Genomic DNA, 19751 nt, shown 5'->3' with positions numbered 1-19751 from the left:
TCTATGTTACAAAGACAATAACAAGAAGGAAGGCAAAAGCAAACAAGACAAGAAAAGTGAGTTTTGGTTAGTTTCTGCAACGAGTAATGACGGTGCAACCCCGCTGATATGGGTTAGCTTCGGCCCCTGGCTGGCAATTGTAGTACGAAGAGCCTCTACGAGAGCATGGAATGTTGTTTGCCTTCAATGACTTGTAACTTATATAGCTCGAACTAGCTAAGATACGACGATTGATCTCAGAATCCAATTCAAACTCAATATTATTCATGATGCACTCGTTTATCGAACGCCCGTGGCATCGAGATTCCGTCGAGAGCCAGCTGAGAGTACGGTCACCGCTCAAGGCTGCGACGGCGAGAAAGGAGGAAGAGATGAAGAAGGCTATGGTGAAAATGAGCATAAAGAAGGCTGAGTTGCCCATGCTAGGCTTCTTCATTTTTCTTGAACTTGAATTCTAAAGCCTGCCAAGGGAAAGAGCTTCTTCTCACATTTAAAGTGGATTTTTGGTTTAAAAAATGGCATTGGTTTTGGTTTTATTTACATAAACACCACAAAGTTGAGTTCTTTTTGGTCTTTTTTGTGCTCATTTCCTCTGTGGTTGAAGTGGGGGAAGTCTTACAAATTCAAAAGGCATTCCAATTGCTGTGAAGAAAGGTGAAATTTTTTAATATGTGCCAAAACACCCTTTTCACAACCTACCAATAGAAAGTGATATAAATAAGAAGGTTAAAAATATACTTTTATTCCTCGAAGATATATTATTAAAGTAACAGTTTAATCTTTGTAATTTCAAATCAGTAACAATTTAGTAACTTTAATATGTAACGATTTAGCCTTTATCGTAAAAAATATTGTTAAGATTTAATAGGTTTTCTTATATGTTTATATTCATAAACTAATGAAAACTAAATGTGTTTATAAATTACAAAGACTAAATCGTCTTTATTTTATTTTATTTTTGAAAAGTACAAAGACTAAATCGTTATATAATAAAAGTCGACACTTAATTTTGATGAAGTTTTTCATAATAGAGGAATTGTTGCAAATTTTAAACTACGGAGATTAAATTGATACATATACTAAAGTTCAGAAACTATATAGTACGGAAACTAAATCATTATAGACTAAAATTCAGAAACTAAACTATTACTCTAAAGAACAAATGACTTATTGGTAGATTAGTTGGTTTTCTAGTCGATAAGATTGTGTTCCAAATATTAAATTTAAAGCCCTTTTGGTAGAATATAGACATCAGATTATCCACAAGAGGTCGCATTTTCTTTATTGAATTTAACAGATTTCGTTAGTCATTTTTATAACTTTGCAATTAAAGTTTCTTATTTCTTTTATTTTACACTCAAAACCTTTTTTTTACACAAACATTATTGCAAGAAGATTGCAAGAAGAAGAATCTTACATCAATGCACAAGAACAAAGAAACCTACCAACAAGACGAGAAGAACAACAAAACAGCCAAAATTTCCATTCGAAAAACTCTCTGAATATCCGACTTCTAGAGAATGGAGGACACTTTTTTTTTCTTTTAAAAAAAGTTGAGGGCATTATTGGTAATGTCACAAAAACTTGAACTTCAATTCAAGTTTCAAACTCTCAATTTTCAGGTTTTCTAGAAGTTTGTTTGGAAAATAATGTGGTTGTTCAAAATCAAGACAACAAACTTGGCAAAATCCAAGAGAGGGTCCACCAAGTGATATATTTAAACTCAGAATCTATTGCCCCAATGACCCATCTAATACCAATACTCCCTTTGAAATTTTGAATCCTTCAAGAAAATAATTTTATAGTCAAACACCCCAATCAAGTTTATAGGTAAAGAACCAGAGACTATACAAGACAAAAGATGATGAATTCTAATCTAAAAGAAATCACTTGAATTTCCCAAAAAGACCATCTTCTCTTGCACATTGAAGAAATGAAAACAGAGTGGTCTCAGGTTTGGATCACAGTATGATAACAGAAACACCTAGCTAAAACCATGTTGTCATTTAGATGCACACAAAAAGAATGTTTTATTCTAAAGTTTTAATCTTCTGGGTGTCGGTGTGGAAGTCGAACGAGTAGCAAAAGTGATGCCATTGATCATTTCTGTAGGTGTATGAACACCGTGTCCATTTTTCCTCATCTTTCTAGCTTGCTTAGAAGAGCTTCCATTGGTGGCAGCTCTTCAATAATTTTTGGCCAGTCAGGCATTCCCTGCAGATTTATCACAAAAAATGAGCAAGAGAAATCTGCAAATCCTCAAGAGTTTTTTTACTTTAAAGGAACTTGTACGAGAACTGATTCGAGTCGATGGTGATGGAGAAGATGATATATTCTAGACTGAATAGTTGACCGATAACATGGTTTATATCTCCAAGACGAGACAACGCGCATAATAATCTGTGTTTCCATTAGACTCAATATGGTAACTTTCATGATATGAACTTACCCTCCCTGATCTACGAACTCGACCATCCAGTCGCAATATTATGTAGACATCCTCACCAGGGGTAACCCCTTCAGACTTCTGCTGGTCCCTTATCCAACTAGTTAAAAAAAAAAAAAAAAAAAGGAAGAAAAAAGAAGAAAAAACTAAGCTATTATCCAGAGTACTAAAATTCTAACAGAATGGAAAACACAATATCATATATCCACCTCATATTGATTCAACCAGACGACTGTTCTCATAATATCGAGATAATACCACTCCGGAAGAGAAAAAATTTATTTTCCAAGATATAACAGCTCGTGGTCGGTTTATGATAGATTGGATGATAGGAAGCAAGCATACCAAGAAGAGACGCACTACCTTTCCCATTCTGCAGGTGATACAACCTCGGCCCTGAATCGAATTTCAGCCTTCAACTTCGATTTTGCAGTTATAGACTGAGCTCGTTTCTCAAAGTCTTCCTAAACGAGTGTTGTGGGAACAAGAGAACATACCGATTAACTTTTGAATTAGCTACTTGGAACATGAATAAACTACAGCATGATTCAAAAGATATCCATATCCTTGGACAAATGTAGGACAGGATGGAAGTCTATTGATCTTACCCCAATAGATGGCAGAACAGCAGTTGCATTGGTTGGAGCCCCAAACCCTCTCTTTTCTATTTGGGGCTCCCTACCTTCGCCCCATACGACGGGAACTAAGAGAACACCTCGTCTAAGGAGCTCAGTTCTGAACCTTTCTGCTTTCTGGATGGCTGAAGAAACTGTCTCCTTTTTACCAGCTAAGATGACCTTAAATTGAAGGTAAATTGATTTAAAGAATGTCAAAATGTACATAACTAGGGTCAATATCGATTCTTCCTAGAAAGAGACCATTATATTTTGGTATGCTATTGGAAACATGAAATTCAATGGAGGGGGAGCAAACACAAAGAGGGTTGGATGAATAAAGCCAACTTGAGAAGAAAAGAGACAGGTCAGGAACACGAACAGAACGGGCAAATCAAGTGAAGTAATCAGAATCCGAAAGAGAATGATAAATCCTAAAATGTGGAAGTTGGACTTAGCATTGATTTATGGAGTTGTAAACAGGTAAGATGATCATACTCACCGGTCTTACGGTATCTCGAAGCTGTACAAGTTCAACAATCCGATTGGTGGAAAGTCGTAGAGGCAACCTTGATAGTGTTTCATTTCTTGATATTTGTGCAAGCTGTTCCTCTTCTTTCTTGTTGTCCCATAAGAATAATGCCACAAGAACAATAATACCTGTTAAATGCTGATTGGAAAAAATTAGTATTTCAGCTAGCTCACCATAGTGAACATGTGAACTTTTTGTTTATATTCCTTTACTGAGTTATGGAAGCTTATAAAAGAATTAAGATGTACCTCCCATATTAACAGCTAAATTTCCGGCAGTCTCCCAAACATCAGGAGCTTCATCACCACCTTGAATAGCACGAAATAGCCGGGGTATAGTAAACAACAAAGAAATTCCGGCTGCTGCTGATAGTGCTACATAAAAGAACTTCCTAACCCCGCGAAAAGGTGCTTGGACTTCACTAATGAGTTTAAGATCTCTTCGAAAGCCATATCCTATATCCTCTCCACCCAGCCTAGCCTGGATGTCCATAAAATTATTCAGAAATATAACTGAATGAGTAACTGTGACTCCATTGATTAAACACAGTCATCTATATATATATATATATATATATATATTTTTTTTTTTTTTTTATATCCATGTGTCTGGACCAGCTTGCGCGCACCTCGACTAATCATGGGCTAACTGCCTGACCCTACTACATTTGGTTGACAAGCTAACTCGTAAGATATTAAATCCTAGGTAGGTGGTTATCATGGTTTGAACTCATTCCCTCTAAGCCTTGCTATTTACAATGACCCTTATAAACACAGCCATCTAATTGCATTAAAGTAATATGAAATTCGAAGTTATGGAGAAAAAAGAACATAAGTTGACGACGACAAACCTCTTCTTGCAATTCCTTGAATTCAGGAAGAGCTCTGAATGAGGCCAAGTCAGGATCATTTAGAATTGTGCCAAATTTGAGGTTATATTCTCTTAATGCAACACGCAGACAATCAGCAGCTTTCTTTCCTTCCCCACTGTCTCAAAAATATCCACAAAGTCACAATTCATCATCTTTGCTGTATCAAAATTCTAGCTTTTCCCTAAATCAAACCTTTGTAGAGTCTAAAAGAAACTTAAAGGGGGCTTTGAAGGTAACTATTCTTAAACAGAGTCAATCATATTAGACTCTTCAAATATAGGTAAGATAAAGAATAGAATCGGTGTTAATAAGTAAATAATAGAGACCTTTAAGCATACCGATAGGCATGACAGCATGCTTTATTGTAGAATGCGGCTTGGGCCTCCAATGGGTTAGGATCCAAATTAAGTGCTGCATCAAACTGGACTAAAGCTTCTTTGACCTGAAAAATTCATTGGTTTATCAAGTGTATATATTGCACACATTTTTTTTCAAAATAATTGAGGAAGAGAACTGGAAAATAAATATCAGAAGCCAACGAAGAAAGAAGATACTGTTTCACCAAAAAACAACATGACCGTAATCATTGATCCCCTCAACCATGTATCTCAGGATTAAACAAAGATAATAGGAATACTCACATATAGATACGAAGGCAACAAAAGCTTTAGTACTAATGATCTACGGGAATCAAGAGACTTGAAAGATGCCGTGATGCATCTCATCAGATTGGAATGCTACAATTTGTCTGGGATATGAGATTTAGGTGCTATAAAACTATTCCTACCAGATGCTTCAACAATGTGTCTGCCAAAAACAAAGAAACTAGAAAAGCATTAGACTCTTCTCCTATCTCCATTTGTAAGTTCATCAATCTTTCCCCTGACATTTGTAAGTTCTCCTTCACACATTTAAATCCTAATATATCCTCATGTGATCTACAGAACCATTTCCACTGGTATCGTTGCTCGTAACAAACTGAAATTGATGTGTTTCTTTCCTCAATTTCTTAGACTTTGATTGATCAATTGGTACTCGGGACAATGGGAGTATTCTCTACTTCTTCGAAAACCAAGCAACAAAACAGCAATGTGAAAGCATCGATCAAGGAAGCTCACCTCAAGTTTGACTTGAGCTCCCGCTCCCTCTCCCCCGCCCAATGGAGGGGAGGGGCGTGGGTGTACATCTAATCCAACGAAAGGGGCAGAGTGGCAATGGCACCTTGCTCCGCACCTAGGTGCCACGTGCTCGTGGTGCAACAATATTGTTTTGAAGATTTTGGTGGTTGACAACTGATAAAGTTTAACTTCCTGTCAAATTGGTGCTGACATTTTTTTCTTTTTTTGGCTGTTCTTGATTGTCGGAGAAACTCTACTCAGTTCTTACTGGGTCTGAGAAAGTAACCACTACCCATGTAATAACATGCCAAAGTCCACCCAAAATCCCAGTGATAACAAGCTCAAAATACAAAATCCTCTCACCCAAAATCACAAAATTCTCTCAGAAAACTCAATACTGTACCAAAAGAGTCCAATCAACAACAAGCCCAGAAAATTAAACCAAAATGCACCAATTACCGAACAAGTAGAACCCCATTAAACAATACCCACAACGCAGAAAGCAAGAACACACACAACAACCAAACTCAAAAAGAATCGAATTAAATAAAAAGGTAAAAAGAACGCACACCCGTCCTTTGGAGAAGAGCTGGAGGCCCAGATTGACACAGGACTCCGCAGTTTCGACATTAGCTTCTGGGGATTGAGAAGTAGAAGAGCAGAATGCGATAGAGAGATGGAAATTCTTGTGAAAATTGAATGTGGAAGTGGGTAGCCGCGGCCTGAGGGTGGTTCTTGATTTGGGGTTCGAGAATCTGAGCAGATGGTGGTACAGAGGAAGAGTAGCCACAGCCATGGAAAGTTTGGGACCTCACATGGCCGAAAATCAAATATATCCGAACCAAAAAAAAAAAAGGAAGTTAATGAATCTGTCAAAAAGATGAATGAACTGCGTGTTCGTTTTCACTTCTGTATTTATTTTATCCTATATATATATATATAAGAAAAATATTTAAAAACAGAAAATTTATTATTTTCAAGAAAAAAGAAATCTGTTTGTTCATAAACACGTATTTATTATATTTTCTCTCACTTAATGTGTTGTAATTGTCAATTTTTTGTGAGTGAAAAGCAATAGATACCTATTTACCCATAGTACCTATTTTTTTTTAATATAAATATTTTCCTTTAATGGAGTTTATAGAAAAAATTGCTAGTCAAGTTTTAATATAGAGAGTAAATAAATACTGTCATTTGTATTTCTAGCTCACTTAAGTACCACGAATACTACTGCTCAATTTTATTTAAAGAATCAAATTTGAATGACAAATCAAAGCAAATAAAAAAATCAATAGGAAGAAAAATCTTAGGAAATTGAATGAACTATTAATTATATAAATCAAGAACTCTCAAATTTCAAATGTCTCTTTGTTAGTAATTCAAATCAATATTTCTATCTAATTTCAATAACGAGTTATGACTTTAAAGAATAAATATTTTAACGACCTCTAAAGAACTTCTAAATCTCTCAATCTTAAAACCCCTTTTAGTTCTGCATCCCAATTTTAACACTAAATCATCTTTTTCGAAGGTAAGATTTCAAGTATAATATCAATCAATCTATAGCGAGTAGAATTAAAGACATTAAGTATAGAGAAATATAAATATAATGTTTATAAACATTCAATCAAGAGAATTAAACAATCCGTTCATAAGGTTCAATTGCTACATTAATACTAAGATAAGAGGTTTAGCTACTCATATTCATTGTAAAACAACAAAGTTCCAATGAGAGTTCCATAACAAAACTAGAAAAATCAAAGAAAGGGAGAAGAAACTAAGTTCGACGTGTTAATCGTCCGTGTCCGAAGCAACCTCTATGATCTCGAGCCTTGCAAATCTTTTTTCTAAGCTCTCCATGACAGATTTTTTAATGACACTTTAAGTTCTTTTAAGGACGCTTTAAGTTCGTAGCGTTTAGACATTATGGACTGCGTATCAACGCTATCTCCTTGAACTATAGGCTTCCGATCTAAGTATATCTCATTTCTCCCAATATTTCATTCCTGCAAAATATATCTTATATGCATTGATCCCTATTTTCAAAATTCTAACACATTTTTTACACAATAAAAGCTTTTTGAATACAAATTTATAACTACATTCGAAGGCATTCAGTGTGAAGTGTTATGGTAAAATTCTGATTAAAAAATGAGATAAAAATAAAAATGAAAGGACTAAAATAATTCTCTTTTAACGAAGACCAAAATAGAATAATTCTCTTTTAACATTATAAAGACCAAAATAAATCTTTCAAAAATACATAGTTAAAAATGAACAAAATTTAAAAGTATATAAACTAAAATAGTATTTAAACTTAAAAATAAAATTAAAAGTTTGAAACATAATTTAAGCAACGTTAATTAATTTAACACGACTTTAAAAATTAATTATATAACTTCTAATTTTAATTTTTATTCTTCTACCCATTCATTGCTCTTTTTTTCCCTCCAGCAAGTTGCTAATGTAGATTTCAGATTTCCATTCAATTGTTTTGACATTTATATTCTTTTATTCATCATGAAACTACTCCTCCACGTACAGAAACAATTTGATGTGCTGAGAACTTCCCTGTCAACTTTTACTTTTCTTTTTCAAGAGCCACAATGAACTGAAAATTTTCCAGTCAAATAACAGCAAATTGTTCGTTCGAGCCGCATTCTGCTAACTGGAATTCAGTTAAACAAAACGAAGGATGAACATGGAAGAAAATGCAGCTACTACCTGTAAAAAGCCTTCCTACTCAACATGACACAGTTTCCTCAGTGTAATGGAGGTTCGTCTCCCTTGAATAAGTTCCTGGCCTTCCCACATTTGAAACCCAGGCTTACGATTTATCTCGTGCTTCCAGAGGTAGCGAGCTTCGCCCCACAACAAAACAAGCGATCCTGGGTTTAGATATACCACCACTTTCAACGTCGATGTACTGACTTCTCCCTTGCTTGTAGGATCACAAGAAGTTTGATCAACCGGGGAAAAATGCATCACGCACGGTGACTCAAGGGAGACAATGGCAATTCCATCTTCAAACCGCATGAGGTCAACATGTGCACAAATCCCCTTTAAAGAATTACGAGGGAAATTGTTACAATGTCACCGAAATAAATAACAATTGAAGCGGAATACTATAAAAGGTAATGTAATGTTGTACTAATGAAGATAAGAACATGACAAGCAATGTAAGATAAAATGTGTCTTAAACAATAAAACCCAAGATATTTTTAAAATGCCATTCACAAATCAGTTTCATCAGATTAGCAGCAGAACAACTGGGCTTCTTATTATCTTTCATGATTGCAGTTGAAGTGTTGCATAATTTGGTCAAATCATACAAGTGAAATATTATAATAGAATTCATAGACCGACATAAAATGAGTGAATCAAGACACAAAACTAAACCACAAGCTGTTGCTAAACACACACTCTTCATCTTGACAGACCAAACCATCAGAACCTAAGTGGCTGTTTGGGTCAGGTGTATTTTCTAAATTTTGTTTTCGAAAACTGTTTCTCAAACTGACTTTTCAAAACTGCATTGTACATTCTATTAAAACAAAAGGTGTTTTTAAAAAATATCCTACCGACATCGAAAAAACTGTTTCCGAACAGCCCCGTTAAGGCCCATGGAGCTAGTGTCCTAGAGATTAGTTCAAATAGAATAAGTCTAATCAACGGAACGGAAACGGTCATCGTCATCGCACCTCACCTGGTTGATACACATTAGCTATCAGTTGATCAAAGAGAGGTTCTCTCCATAAAATATCTGATGGAAGAGGACAATCTATCTTATCTCCATTACAGCGGTCCAAAATGAAAGGATCTGTCATGTGGTTACTTGAAAGCACTGCCTCATAAATAGAATCTGAAATTCCAACAGCCCATGTTGGAAGGTTACCAAACCTCATGGCCTGAAGAGAAAGAACCACAGTAACAAAGGTTATTAAGTTCAAATTTCAAAAAGCCAATCCAATCCAACAACAACACAGAATTTAAAAATCCTCAGTGCCTGCCCCATTGACAGTGAAAAATCATTTGGGTCTTCCATTAGAAGGTATTCATAAGATTGTTGATCCCTAATAAGCTTAGCAAGATTGAAACAGAAGCTACCTGATTTTGAGAGGCTTCCCTGAACCACCCTTCTGCAACCACAACAGTACATTAGTCTTTAATAATGTGAGATTAGTATGACTTTATAGGCATGGTTTCATAAACATTTCCACACTAGTTCAAATAACTACAATCTCATAAAGAGAGTAAACTGCTCAGAGCTCCTCAAAAAAAGTAAAGAAAAAACGAACCAATTATTCCTTCAGTCAAATTTTAAAGTTCAGAGGTCAAATTCGAAAACAGAAACATTTAAACAATCATTGGGAGAATATAAGTTGCATCCAGTAAGAGCACACACGAAAAAGAAAAGGGATCCGGAGGAAGAGAAATTTAATTTTTCCTTCGATCTCCTCTTTCCGAACAACTCGAGATTGAAAATTGCAGGAAAAATAAGAGAGAAAACCGTTTCGGATTTCGGAGAGAAGCGACGTTTGTTGTTCGGGAGAGAGGAAGCTTCTGCACAGCCATAAGCCTTTAATTTCCTTGACCTGCTCCCACTCCCACCCATGAATGCGGCCGACTTCATATGCTGAATCTTCCATTGCAGGTTGCTCTTCTAAGTGTTCATCGTCTGAAGAATCTCCAAAAACTTGCTTCAAGATTTCATCGTCATCGTCCACTTTTTCGCCCATTTCATTCCAGCTTCTGAACGTCGCTCCCACTGTGGGAAATTGGGTTTCTAACCGTTATATAACTCATCTGTATTTTTTATTCATTTTTAAAAAAAACTAATTTGCCACTTTTTGTCTGGATAAAATTACCAAAATATCTAAATTTATCCACCAATCTCTTCTCCCAACCCTTAGCATTTTTTTTTAATTTTGAATCTAATATAGATTAATTTATTACTTAACAAACGAATCCACACAAAAAAAAATCTGAAAATTAAATTCTCCAAATAAGTAAATTAGGGTGAAAAAAAGATTTGCATGATCCAAGAATAAATGCATAAGATTTGTTCGGAATTAATTACAAAAAAAAATTAAGGTTTCATAAATGTCGTGCCAAAATTGCATTAAATACCCGAGATTTAATTGACAATAAGGACTAAAAGAAACTGGAATTAAGAGGGGGAAAACACAAAAAAAAAAAAATCTGGAAATTAGGATCTCGGATCGGGATGGGAGGATCCCGGTCCGGGTTAGAAGGATCACGGTCCGGGATTGAACCATCCCGGATTGGGATTGCAAAATCCTGGACCGAATAGTAACCTGGTTCGGGATTCTGCAATCCCGGTCCGAGATGGTTCAATCCCGGACCGGGATCCTTCTAACCCGGACCGGGATCCTCCCATCCCGGTCCGAGATCCCAATTTCCAGATTTTTTTTTTTTTGCATTTTCTCTCTTTTTCTCTCCTCTTAGCCCTCTTGAGCATTTAATGCAATATTGTCCCAAATTTTTTGTAATCTTGACTTTTTTGTAATTAAATTCGCTTAAATTATGTAATTATGTACGTTTTTTTTTATTTTTTCCATATTAAACTTTTAATTTACTATTTGAGTAGGGAATAAAGATTTGTAAAGAGATTTGTGGAGGGAGATGTTGATTTTGAAACCTGAGGGTACTACGGTAATTTTACATTTAAAAATTATGAAATTATTAATAAATAAGGAAGAGTGGGGTCATAGATTAGGTTAGTGAATTATGGGAGGGTTAGTGAATTATGGGAGGGGTCGAAATTTCAAATTTCCCCCCATTGTAGACCTTTTTGACGCAAATTGCCTCTTTTTTCTTTTTGTTCTTTTTTTTTCTTGTAATTTGTAAATGCGCACTTAAATATTAAATATTTAATTATGAATTTAGAAAATTTTCAATTACCTTTTTAAATTTTAGATAATTAATGATATATACCCGTTGTATAAATTTAGACTAAATTAACCTTAGATTTAAATACTTCTGTTTTAATCCTATTTCAAAAAGTGACAATTTTTAAAAAATTTTAAAATTTTTTTAGATCGCAATTTAAGCACAATATTACATTAATAAATTTCTTAAAATAAAGTAATATTTTTAGAGTAAAGAGATTATATATTGTAAAAAATTTGTGCTAAAATTTTTTTTAAAATAACCAAAATTTTCACTTTATAAATTTACGAAAGACCAAAATAACGACTAAAATAAACTGAAGCAAAAAAAAGTAAGAGACTAAAATAGTATTTAAACGTTATTATATTAGACAATTAAGCTAACTAACAAACACTCACAAATATTGTGTTAAAAAAAAAACAAACAAACAAAAAGACATGCAAAATGAAGAATATTTCTTACTCATTATCAAACAATAAGTGATTAAATTGAAACTTAACAGCAATGATGAGATCTTTTACTAATGTTGTTAATAGCATGAACTAAATAAAAATATGGTCGGAGTTTCAAAAATATAATTGAAACTTTTAAAGTTGGAGAGCTAAAGGGAAAAAAATACAATAATTCATTCATTGAGCTAACTGAAATTGTAAAAGTCGACTAAATGGCATGGCAAGTACCTTGTTCTTGTGTTACATGTTACACAAGTATATAGTTCTTATTAATTAATTTAATTAACACATTAATTTCATGCTAACCATTTTCAAATATAAAGCTAATATAGAGAGAGAATATATGGATGAAAGTATATCAAAAAGGGAAATAGAAAACAAAAATGTCATTCATAATAAGAGGCCTCATTGTAGAAATCTAAAAAACTCAGTGAATTGATGAAGGAATAAAAGCTTCATTGAATATCCCTATTATCCTACCATTCCTGCAAAAACAAACACAATAAATCATATCAGATTCCCATAGGTATTTAAATGCTTACAGAAACAAATGACCATGTTTGTTAATTGGAGCGGGGATAAAACTTAGGTGTGGACTGAAATCTCCTACTTACCACCATTAAAATATGGACAACTAAAAGAGATTAATGCATAAAGAAAGAGAGAGAAAATAGAATACGGATTTAGAGCAGGTACGAGCTTCGGGCAACATGTACTACAAGAGCAAGCAATATCTCAAAGTTGAATATGGATTGTGACTTATGGGTGCAATATATTCACAAAACCAACAAGAAAGAAGAAAAAGTAGGCATGCTTTTCATCTTTCTCAGCTAGCATAAAACACTTTTTTGGTTTCTTGTATATGCTGTGAATCTGTGATGTAACTTGCCATGAAAACATATGTGTCCCCTTTAGAGTCCAAATTCAGCATTGTTCTAAATCTCTCATCACAATCATTTCTCATTATCAAGCCTTTAGACTGATAGGTTTAAATTTGATGAGGGCACTCTTACGGTTGATTTAACTAATAATAAACTTTTACGTCCTGATTATGAGAGAACCTATACTCGTTTTCGTTTTCAATCTTTCTTATGGGCATTAGAAAAAAACAAGTCTAAATACCTTACCAAGGCCTCCAAGGAATGGTCTTTGGTGGTAAGGGTTTGAGATGTTTGGAAATATCCTCAAAGATTCCGGGTTCAAGCACCTAAATGAAAAACTTAATAATTTGAGACCTTGTTGTCTCCTAGAGTTGGTCTTAAGGTGGGCGAATTCTCAATAGGAGTTGGTGGGTGGGGTGAGCCAGGACCATAATGTAAAGATTGGGTCTCCGAATGCTAATTAGCAAAGACAAAGGAACAAAAAAGAAACAATAAATGTATTCTTGAACAACAAAAGGGCATGATATCGCAAGGTATTGGGTTTACAACTTTACAAATAACAATCTATAGAGATATACCTAAATCACCGCCGCTACACCCTAAAGCTTAAGTTTGCCATTAATAGAATGGAGTCTTTGACTTCAAATCCTGTCACATAACAGACGGTGTAAGCTTCTTTTGAACTTCAAGAGTCACTAAAAGTGGGCCCTAGTTGAAGGTTCTTCAGTTGTCAATATTCCAGAACTACTAAAGCATGTTAAAATCCATCAACTTATAAGCTATCTCAAGGGGTTATGAATCAACATTCCATTGACAAGTAAAGCAATAATCAATCTCAACCATCTAAAGAACCTGAATTCGGATAATAATTTAGTGAATTTAATAACATGAAAGCAAAGATTCAAATTTATAGATCAATAGAATCTGCCTTATTCAGGAAAAATAATAAAACAGAAGGTGCTCAATTTATGACCTACAGTGCAATGCCGAAAAGTAAACAGAAAGAAATATAAAGATGAAACATAACCTAATAGGTTGAGTAATTTTCTGCAACTCCAGGACGTAGGCTGTTGTAAATAGCCCTGGCAACCGGAAGAATAGCCAGGAGAGCAATCTGAAGTTGGTCAGAACTGCTTGTTCTGACAGAAATCTGTCCACTTAGTTTGTTGTTGATCCCTGCACGTACCGCCATTTTGTAACTTCGTCCAATGGAAAACTGCGACTGAAAGTTCGCCCCCAAGGCCATGTCTCCTCTCCATTTTACAAGAGATAGACCAAGAGATGATTGATCCTGTCCGATTGGAAAGTCAGCCTCCCTTAGCCGCATTTCCAGATTGGCCCCGAATGCAGAATCGCCCTGAGATCGCACGGTGCCAGTGCTACCTACCAGTACAACACGCTTCCCAAGAGTAATCTGATCCTCAACTTTGAACCCCGGGCACACATTCTCTCCCAGGAATGTCACTGATATCCCAGCAGCTGTTTTGTTCTTTCTGAAATTTTTGAATTTCGTCTCTCCTCTAAGGATGTAGGCAAGTTGCCTTCCAATATTTTGGATGTCAAAACCTGCCATAGTAGAACCATTTTCTCCATGCTTGGCAGAAACCGAGGAATCCAAGTGGATATTGAACTCTTTTTTGTCCTTTGTAATTTGAACAGCAACAGCAGCAGGAAACCGACTAACAATGGCCATACTGTGTTCAAGGTTCACACCATCATACCCACAGTCATGGTCCCAACCGTGGGTGTCCAAGACTGGCCTCGCCAGAAACTGAGACGTTGGCTCCAAGAATCGAAATTGGTAAGCTGGATTATCACCATCAAAAGAAGGAGGAAGGGCCATGTCAGGTAGTGGAACCTGCACAGCAGCTGGAGTGCCATTTTCCTGATCATCTTCCCCCATGTAGCCATAATCATCTGCAGGAAGTTGACCCTTCTTCTTGATATCCCTCATCCTTTTTAATTCCTCTTTCCACTGCTTCTTCTGAAGCAGCTTCACCCGATAATCATATTCCTCAAAGTATGCCCTCCTTTGCTCTTTGCTAAGCTTAGCAATCTGAGATTTTCTGAGAGGCTTGAAAGGTGGGAGCTGATCATACTCATCCTCCTCCTCTTCTTGATCAGAATCAGACAAGTCAGCCAAATCAATATCAGAATCTCCATTATCACCAGCTTGATCTGATGACAGTTTCGGGTGTGCACGGGATTGCAACAAACCAGACAATAAATATGGAAGAGGAGGTGAACGGGCACGGAGGCCAAAAAGCTTCCTGTGGTCAAATGTCTCTGGAGCTTTTGAGAGACTTCCCACTTCAGCTAGAATTTTAATAGAGAAACATAGAAGTAATAACTGGGGCCTCCAACTTTGACCATTAGGAAGCACTTTCTGGCCATCTCTATTCTTTCTACAGGAGGGGTGGTTCTCAACAAGCGAAACTGGGTTCATTAAAGTTGGATTCAGAATACGCAGATCACCAACAGCCTGAGCAACAGTTTGCTGAAGAACATGAGATCGTTGAGCAACAAACACCTCATAACCCAAAGGGACACCAGATGGACCATCAGGTGGAGCAGAGGCACCATGAGTCAGAGTGATAATGGCATTTTTCCAGATGGAAGAACCAAGAGAGCTGGATATTGATCTTAACAACAGCAGATCATTGAGATCTCTGGTTTGGTTATCCAGCCGGTCCACATAAAGAACAATATCAGGAGGGGATTTTTTCATTACATTCTTAATTGAGGATAAAATTTTGTGGTTAATGCTACGTTCAGATGAAGAAGATCTAAGACCTGGAGAATCAAAAACCCTAATCTTTACACCTTCTATTGTCCCAACAATTTCTTTCACCGTGGTTGTACCAGGCCCAAATGCATTGATTGGAGTCTTATCTTCCCCAAAAATTGAATTTATTGTAGCACTCTTTCCTACACCTGTTTTCCCAATAACCAGTATGTTCAATGAGAAGTCTAAATCTTCTTTTCCTTCCGCTTCAAGCTGAATAGCAGTAGTCTTTGCATTATCGAAGCTAAATAGCTGACCAGTAGCCCTACCAGCTACAAGCCCAAAACGATATAGAACCTGTGCTACTAATGAATCATCCGGAGAAACACCTAGTCTCTGAACAAGCCTTAAAAAATTCACTCTTATCTGCTGTAACTTCTGAAGTTTATTTTTCTCCTCTTCGCTCAATCTATTTTCAGAATCATCCCCCACTCTAGGATTTGATGAGGCAAAAGAGAGAGGCCGACTTGGGCGGGAAGCATTTTTTCCAGATGTGAGCGAGGATCCAAGACCAGCGGGACCAGCAGGACGTTCTATGGAGAAAAGCCGAGAGCCATCCTGAGATGTCACGGTGATAGGACCACCATCTGAGCCAGCATCTCTAGCTGCTTTCAGAAGTGCTGCCAAAGCAGCAGAATCAAACATCTCCTTTCCTTCGCCTTCATCCTCCGTGTCTGCTTCATCTGAGTCCGTGACAATCTGGCCATCTATTCTGTGTGAATGATCAATAGAACTCTCTGCACCTGAATGTGAACCAGCTCCCGAGGCTCTTTCCAATTCCTGCAAGAATTGTCTAGCGGCTTCAGAACTGCCAAAGATCTCACCTTCAGTCTCTCCATCCGTAACAGAACCTTCACCATCACCCTCTTCATCTGAATGATACTTTTCTCCATCTACTTCATTCAAAACTGGTTCAATTATCTTGGGAGTAGCAGAAATTTTGCTATCTTCCACTGTAGCACTATCCGGAATGGTTTCTTTAACCAAAGACGTAGCACCCTGAGATGATTCAGATTCAACTTCACCAGCCACAATCTCTCTTATTTTAGAATCGTCTTTAGAGTCTTTTTCATTACCTGCCTCATGTGGAGAATCAAGAAGACTCACAGCTTCTCTCAATCCATCATCAGGCTGCTGATCCTCCACATTCTTAGCCGCAAGTTTTTCATGATTTGCAATATCAGTAGCAGCAAATCCTCTGTCTCCATGAAGCACTGCTTCTTCTGTTGCAACTGGAATACTGATTTCCGGCTCTTTATTGTCAATCTCAGAGTTTGAAACCACAGAATTATGGTCAACAAACTCGTCCGCCTCATGCCCAACATTATCAAACCCATTATCCAATTTGGTACCTTCACGTACCAAATCTACAGACACCCTATTTCCCACGTCCTTTATTTCCTCCAGATTACCAACAGCATCTGTCCCTGATACCAGAGAACTTTCATGCAAGGTTTTGTCATCTAAACATCCACTAGAAAATTCATCTGCTAGTTCTGAAACCTTGGAGTTTGCTTGATCATCCAGGTCAGCTTTGTTGACAACAGAAGAACCAATTTCCAATTTCTCTAGCTGTTCTCCATCTTCAGCATTCATCTTGTCATTAAATTTAGTCCCCCCATCTGCTTCCTTCTCAGCCACCGGACTTCCTTTCTCCATTTCTACTTCTTGTCCTCCATCCGCTGGTTCTAAAACCTTAAAGTTTTCATTATCATCCAGAACGGCTTTGTCCTCAACTGGTGAACCAGTTTCCAATTCCTTCAATTGCTCTCCATCTTCAGCAGACACCTTTTCATTCAATTCAATCTCCCCATCGGCCTGCCTTTCCACTTCTTGTTTCTCATCTGCTAGTTCTAAAACCTTAGAACTCGCTTGGTCACCCAACTCAGCTTTGTTGTCAAGAGAAGCACCAGTTTCCAGCTCTTTTAATTGTTCGACATCTTTAGCAGCCACCTTGTCATTCAATTCAATCCCTTCATCTGCCTGCATCTCAGCCGGGAGACTGTCTTTACTCAATTCTGCTTCTTGCCCTCCATCTGAAGCCTCATTTTCCTGCTGTTCCACTATCACATCATTCCATTGAACCCCTTCTGGCACCTGCTTCCCACCATTGAGTTCTTCCTCAGGCACAGAGCCAACAGCCTCAGCGACTGAACTTTCAGGCACATTACCATCTATTGGGTTCCCCGACAACTCATTTGTTTCTTCGTTCACCAGGTTGCCCGAATCCTCCTCCTTTTCCACTGGATTCTCAACTTCATTCCCCTTCTTACTCTCAGGAAAATCGTCTCCTCCAACCACTTTATTATTATCACTTTCCTCTATCTGGAGGCCAACTCCGGAACCTCCAGAAACATCCTCCTCCTCCTCCTCAACGTCACTATCAACTGAAACCTTCGCAATTGGCCTAACACTAACCGGAGTCGAAAATTCCGAAAAACTCACAAAAGGACTACCACTATCTCCCCCTTGGGCGGATTTCCCGAGGGTTTCTTCCTCAGCATACCCCACAATCGGTCTATCTACAGCAGATTCAAATTCCTCCTCCCCACTCAAAAACCCTTCAGTTTCCGACCCACCGCCGTCACTCCCACCCTCATCGCCACCTTGGCCGGTTTCAATTTCCCCAACCTCCCCCGCCGGGTTATCGATGGACGGCGTATCGACAGGGGAATCAACGGAAGAAGAGGAATAGGACGACGAAGAAGTCGAAGAAGAACCTGAGGATATGGAGTTCTGCAGCGACGATGCTTGAGCAAACTCCTTCGACTCCATCGACGCTGAACCACAAGAAACCGAAACGAGAACCTTAAATGGAGAAAAATGGAAGGATTTTTATCCACAACGTCCTGCGTTTGACAGGAAATTGTGGGGGGAGCCGCTTAGAAATGGAGAGATAAGGTTTTATTGTGATGGGAAGAAACTCTATTCTCTCACAGCGCTTCCACAGGGGTTTTTGAGCAGACGAAGAAGATTTTTTTTTCTCTTTTTGCTTTTTTTTTTCCTTTGATAAAGACGAAGAAAAGATTAAAGCCGTCAAAATCCTCACATTTTTTTACTTTTTAAAATAAATATATATTTAATGTTATTTTGAGTGGGGGCCCTTCAAGAAATCTCGAAATTAAATAATAAGTTCTTAGGGGGCTGGGATTGTATACAATTCTAGGAAAAAAAAATCAAATTTCTTGGTTTTAGATTCACAAAATCAAATCCATTTTCTTCTGTAACCCCTTTTTGTAATTTTATGCATTTGCGACTACTTATATATTCTTTTTTAAATTATATAGAAACTTTAGATTGTTTCTTTTTATTTTCAATTTATTTCAAAACATAAATAAATATATAATTTTATCATTTTTTTTAATTTATAATGCAATTCTATTTTTCTTCCTAAAAAATGAAGAAATAAAATGGGAACCTTATCGGTGGGATAGAATTATTTTTAAAACACTGTTTGAATTAAGTGGACACTAGTGAAAATATGAAACACTTGTTTTCTACTATTAAATCTTTCAAATCAATGTTTCCAAACTAGGTTTAAACACCATTTTGACCCGTTAATCTGAGTCTAGCTTCATTGGTTAGGTATATATCACTGATCAAAAGTTCGTGTGCTGATTTTGGTTCCTACATTTTTAATTTTTGGTCATTTTAATACTTGTACTATCAAAATATTCATCTTGGTCCTTGTTCTTTTAAAACAAAATTTTATATACAATGGAAATCATTTAATACAAATTTATAGTTAATTTCAAAAATTTTAATGAGTAAATAATCATGTTAAAATTATTATGGAAAGAAATAAGATGACAATGGAAATAAATTGGTCAAAATCGTCATTTTTAAATAAAGAGGTCAAGATAATACATTTTGGAGGTAAAAAAGGACAAAAAGAATATTTAAATATACAGACTAAATGCACTTGAATGGTCTCAACTCAATCATGTTTTTTAAAAATTTTGCGTGGAAATTCTTTTTTTTTTTTCATGAGTCCATTTTTATTTAGTTGTGAATTCAAGTCTAGATTTAAATTTTGAACATAAAGCATATAAATTTCAACAAATGAAACACCCAAAATTAATTTTAAAAAAATGGTTAGGGTGAATTTGAAATCACTTTTTCTTTTAAAAGGTGTTTTT

The 19751-nt window shown here is 36.4% G+C and overlaps 3 protein-coding genes across 9 annotated transcripts; all 3 read right to left on the bottom strand.

The window, feature by feature from the left end:
- Window positions 1-1895: 1895 nt before the first annotated feature.
- LPA1 (tetratricopeptide repeat (TPR)-containing protein) lies at window positions 1896-6462 on the bottom strand. 6 transcript variants are annotated; one of them, XM_022287737.2, is made up of 9 exons: window positions 6153-6459; window positions 4802-4905; window positions 4443-4578; window positions 3841-4072; window positions 3563-3720; window positions 3055-3243; window positions 2810-2910; window positions 2450-2546; window positions 1896-2214 (listed from the first exon to the last, which is right to left on the bottom strand). In XM_022287737.2, exons 1-9 carry the CDS (start codon window positions 6375-6377, stop codon window positions 2140-2142), a joined length of 1317 nt encoding a protein of 438 aa, XP_022143429.1. In that variant the 5' UTR covers window positions 6378-6459; the 3' UTR covers window positions 1896-2139. The 6 variants fall into 6 exon arrangements, 3 of the variants coding, with proteins under 3 accessions (XP_022143429.1, XP_022143430.1, XP_087984346.1); XR_015793220.1 differs by lacking the exon at window positions 2450-2546 and having other exon boundaries at window positions 2810-2906; window positions 6153-6462; XM_022287738.2 differs by lacking the exon at window positions 2450-2546 and having other exon boundaries at window positions 6153-6461.
- Window positions 6463-8138: 1676 nt separating this feature from the next.
- On the bottom strand, window positions 8139-10373 carry LOC111013194 (2-oxoglutarate (2OG) and Fe(II)-dependent oxygenase superfamily protein). The gene is made up of 4 exons (XM_022287593.2): window positions 10092-10373; window positions 9689-9720; window positions 9283-9489; window positions 8139-8641 (listed from the first exon to the last, which is right to left on the bottom strand). The coding sequence occupies exons 1-4, from the start codon at window positions 10318-10320 to the stop codon at window positions 8321-8323; spliced, it is 789 nt and encodes a 262-aa protein (XP_022143285.1). The 5' UTR covers window positions 10321-10373; the 3' UTR covers window positions 8139-8320.
- A 1944-nt stretch (window positions 10374-12317) lies between these two features.
- Window positions 12318-18593, bottom strand: LOC111013263 (translocase of chloroplast 159, chloroplastic). 2 transcript variants are annotated; one of them, XR_002601658.2, is made up of 3 exons: window positions 13855-18593; window positions 13406-13475; window positions 12318-12431 (listed from the first exon to the last, which is right to left on the bottom strand). XR_002601658.2 is itself a non-coding variant. In XM_022287688.2 (2 exons), exon 1 carries the CDS (start codon window positions 18385-18387, stop codon window positions 13855-13857), a length of 4533 nt encoding a protein of 1510 aa, XP_022143380.1. In that variant the 5' UTR covers window positions 18388-18593; the 3' UTR covers window positions 12318-12431. The 2 variants fall into 2 exon arrangements, 1 of the variants encoding a protein (XP_022143380.1); XM_022287688.2 differs by lacking the exon at window positions 13406-13475.
- Window positions 18594-19751: the final 1158 nt, after the last annotated feature.

The sequence above is a fragment of the Momordica charantia genome, assembly GCF_013281855.1.
Source record: "Momordica charantia cultivar OHB3-1 chromosome 8 unlocalized genomic scaffold, Mcharantia_2.0 BLBB01000008.1, whole genome shotgun sequence".
Lineage (NCBI taxonomy): Eukaryota > Viridiplantae > Streptophyta > Magnoliopsida > Cucurbitales > Cucurbitaceae > Momordica > Momordica charantia.
The sequence above is the reverse complement of the archived record's forward strand: the minus strand, read 5'-3'. Positions and strand labels throughout refer to the sequence as shown.

Coding starts and splice junctions, on each gene's coding strand:
- LPA1 (XM_022287737.2), bottom strand. CDS start 6,377: ATGGCTGTGGCTACTCTTCCTCTGTACCACCATCTGCTCAGATTCTCG. Junction 4,906..6,152: donor AGCTCTTCTCCAAAGGACGG/GTGTGCGTTCTT, acceptor TGAATTTTTCAG/GTCAAAGAAGCTTTAGTCCA. Junction 2,911..3,054: donor CTGTTCTGCCATCTATTGGG/GTAAGATCAATA, acceptor ACACTCGTTTAG/GAAGACTTTGAGAAACGAGC.
- LOC111013194 (XM_022287593.2), bottom strand. CDS start 10,320: ATGGGCGAAAAAGTGGACGATGACGATGAAATCTTGAAGCAAGTTTTT. Junction 9,721..10,091: donor TCTCTCCGAAATCCGAAACG/GTTTTCTCTCTT, acceptor TTGTGGTTGCAG/AAGGGTGGTTCAGGGAAGCC. Junction 8,642..9,282: donor ATGTGTATCAACCAGGTGAG/GTGCGATGACGA, acceptor AATTCTTTAAAG/GGGATTTGTGCACATGTTGA.
- LOC111013263 (XM_022287688.2), bottom strand. CDS start 18,387: ATGGAGTCGAAGGAGTTTGCTCAAGCATCGTCGCTGCAGAACTCCATA.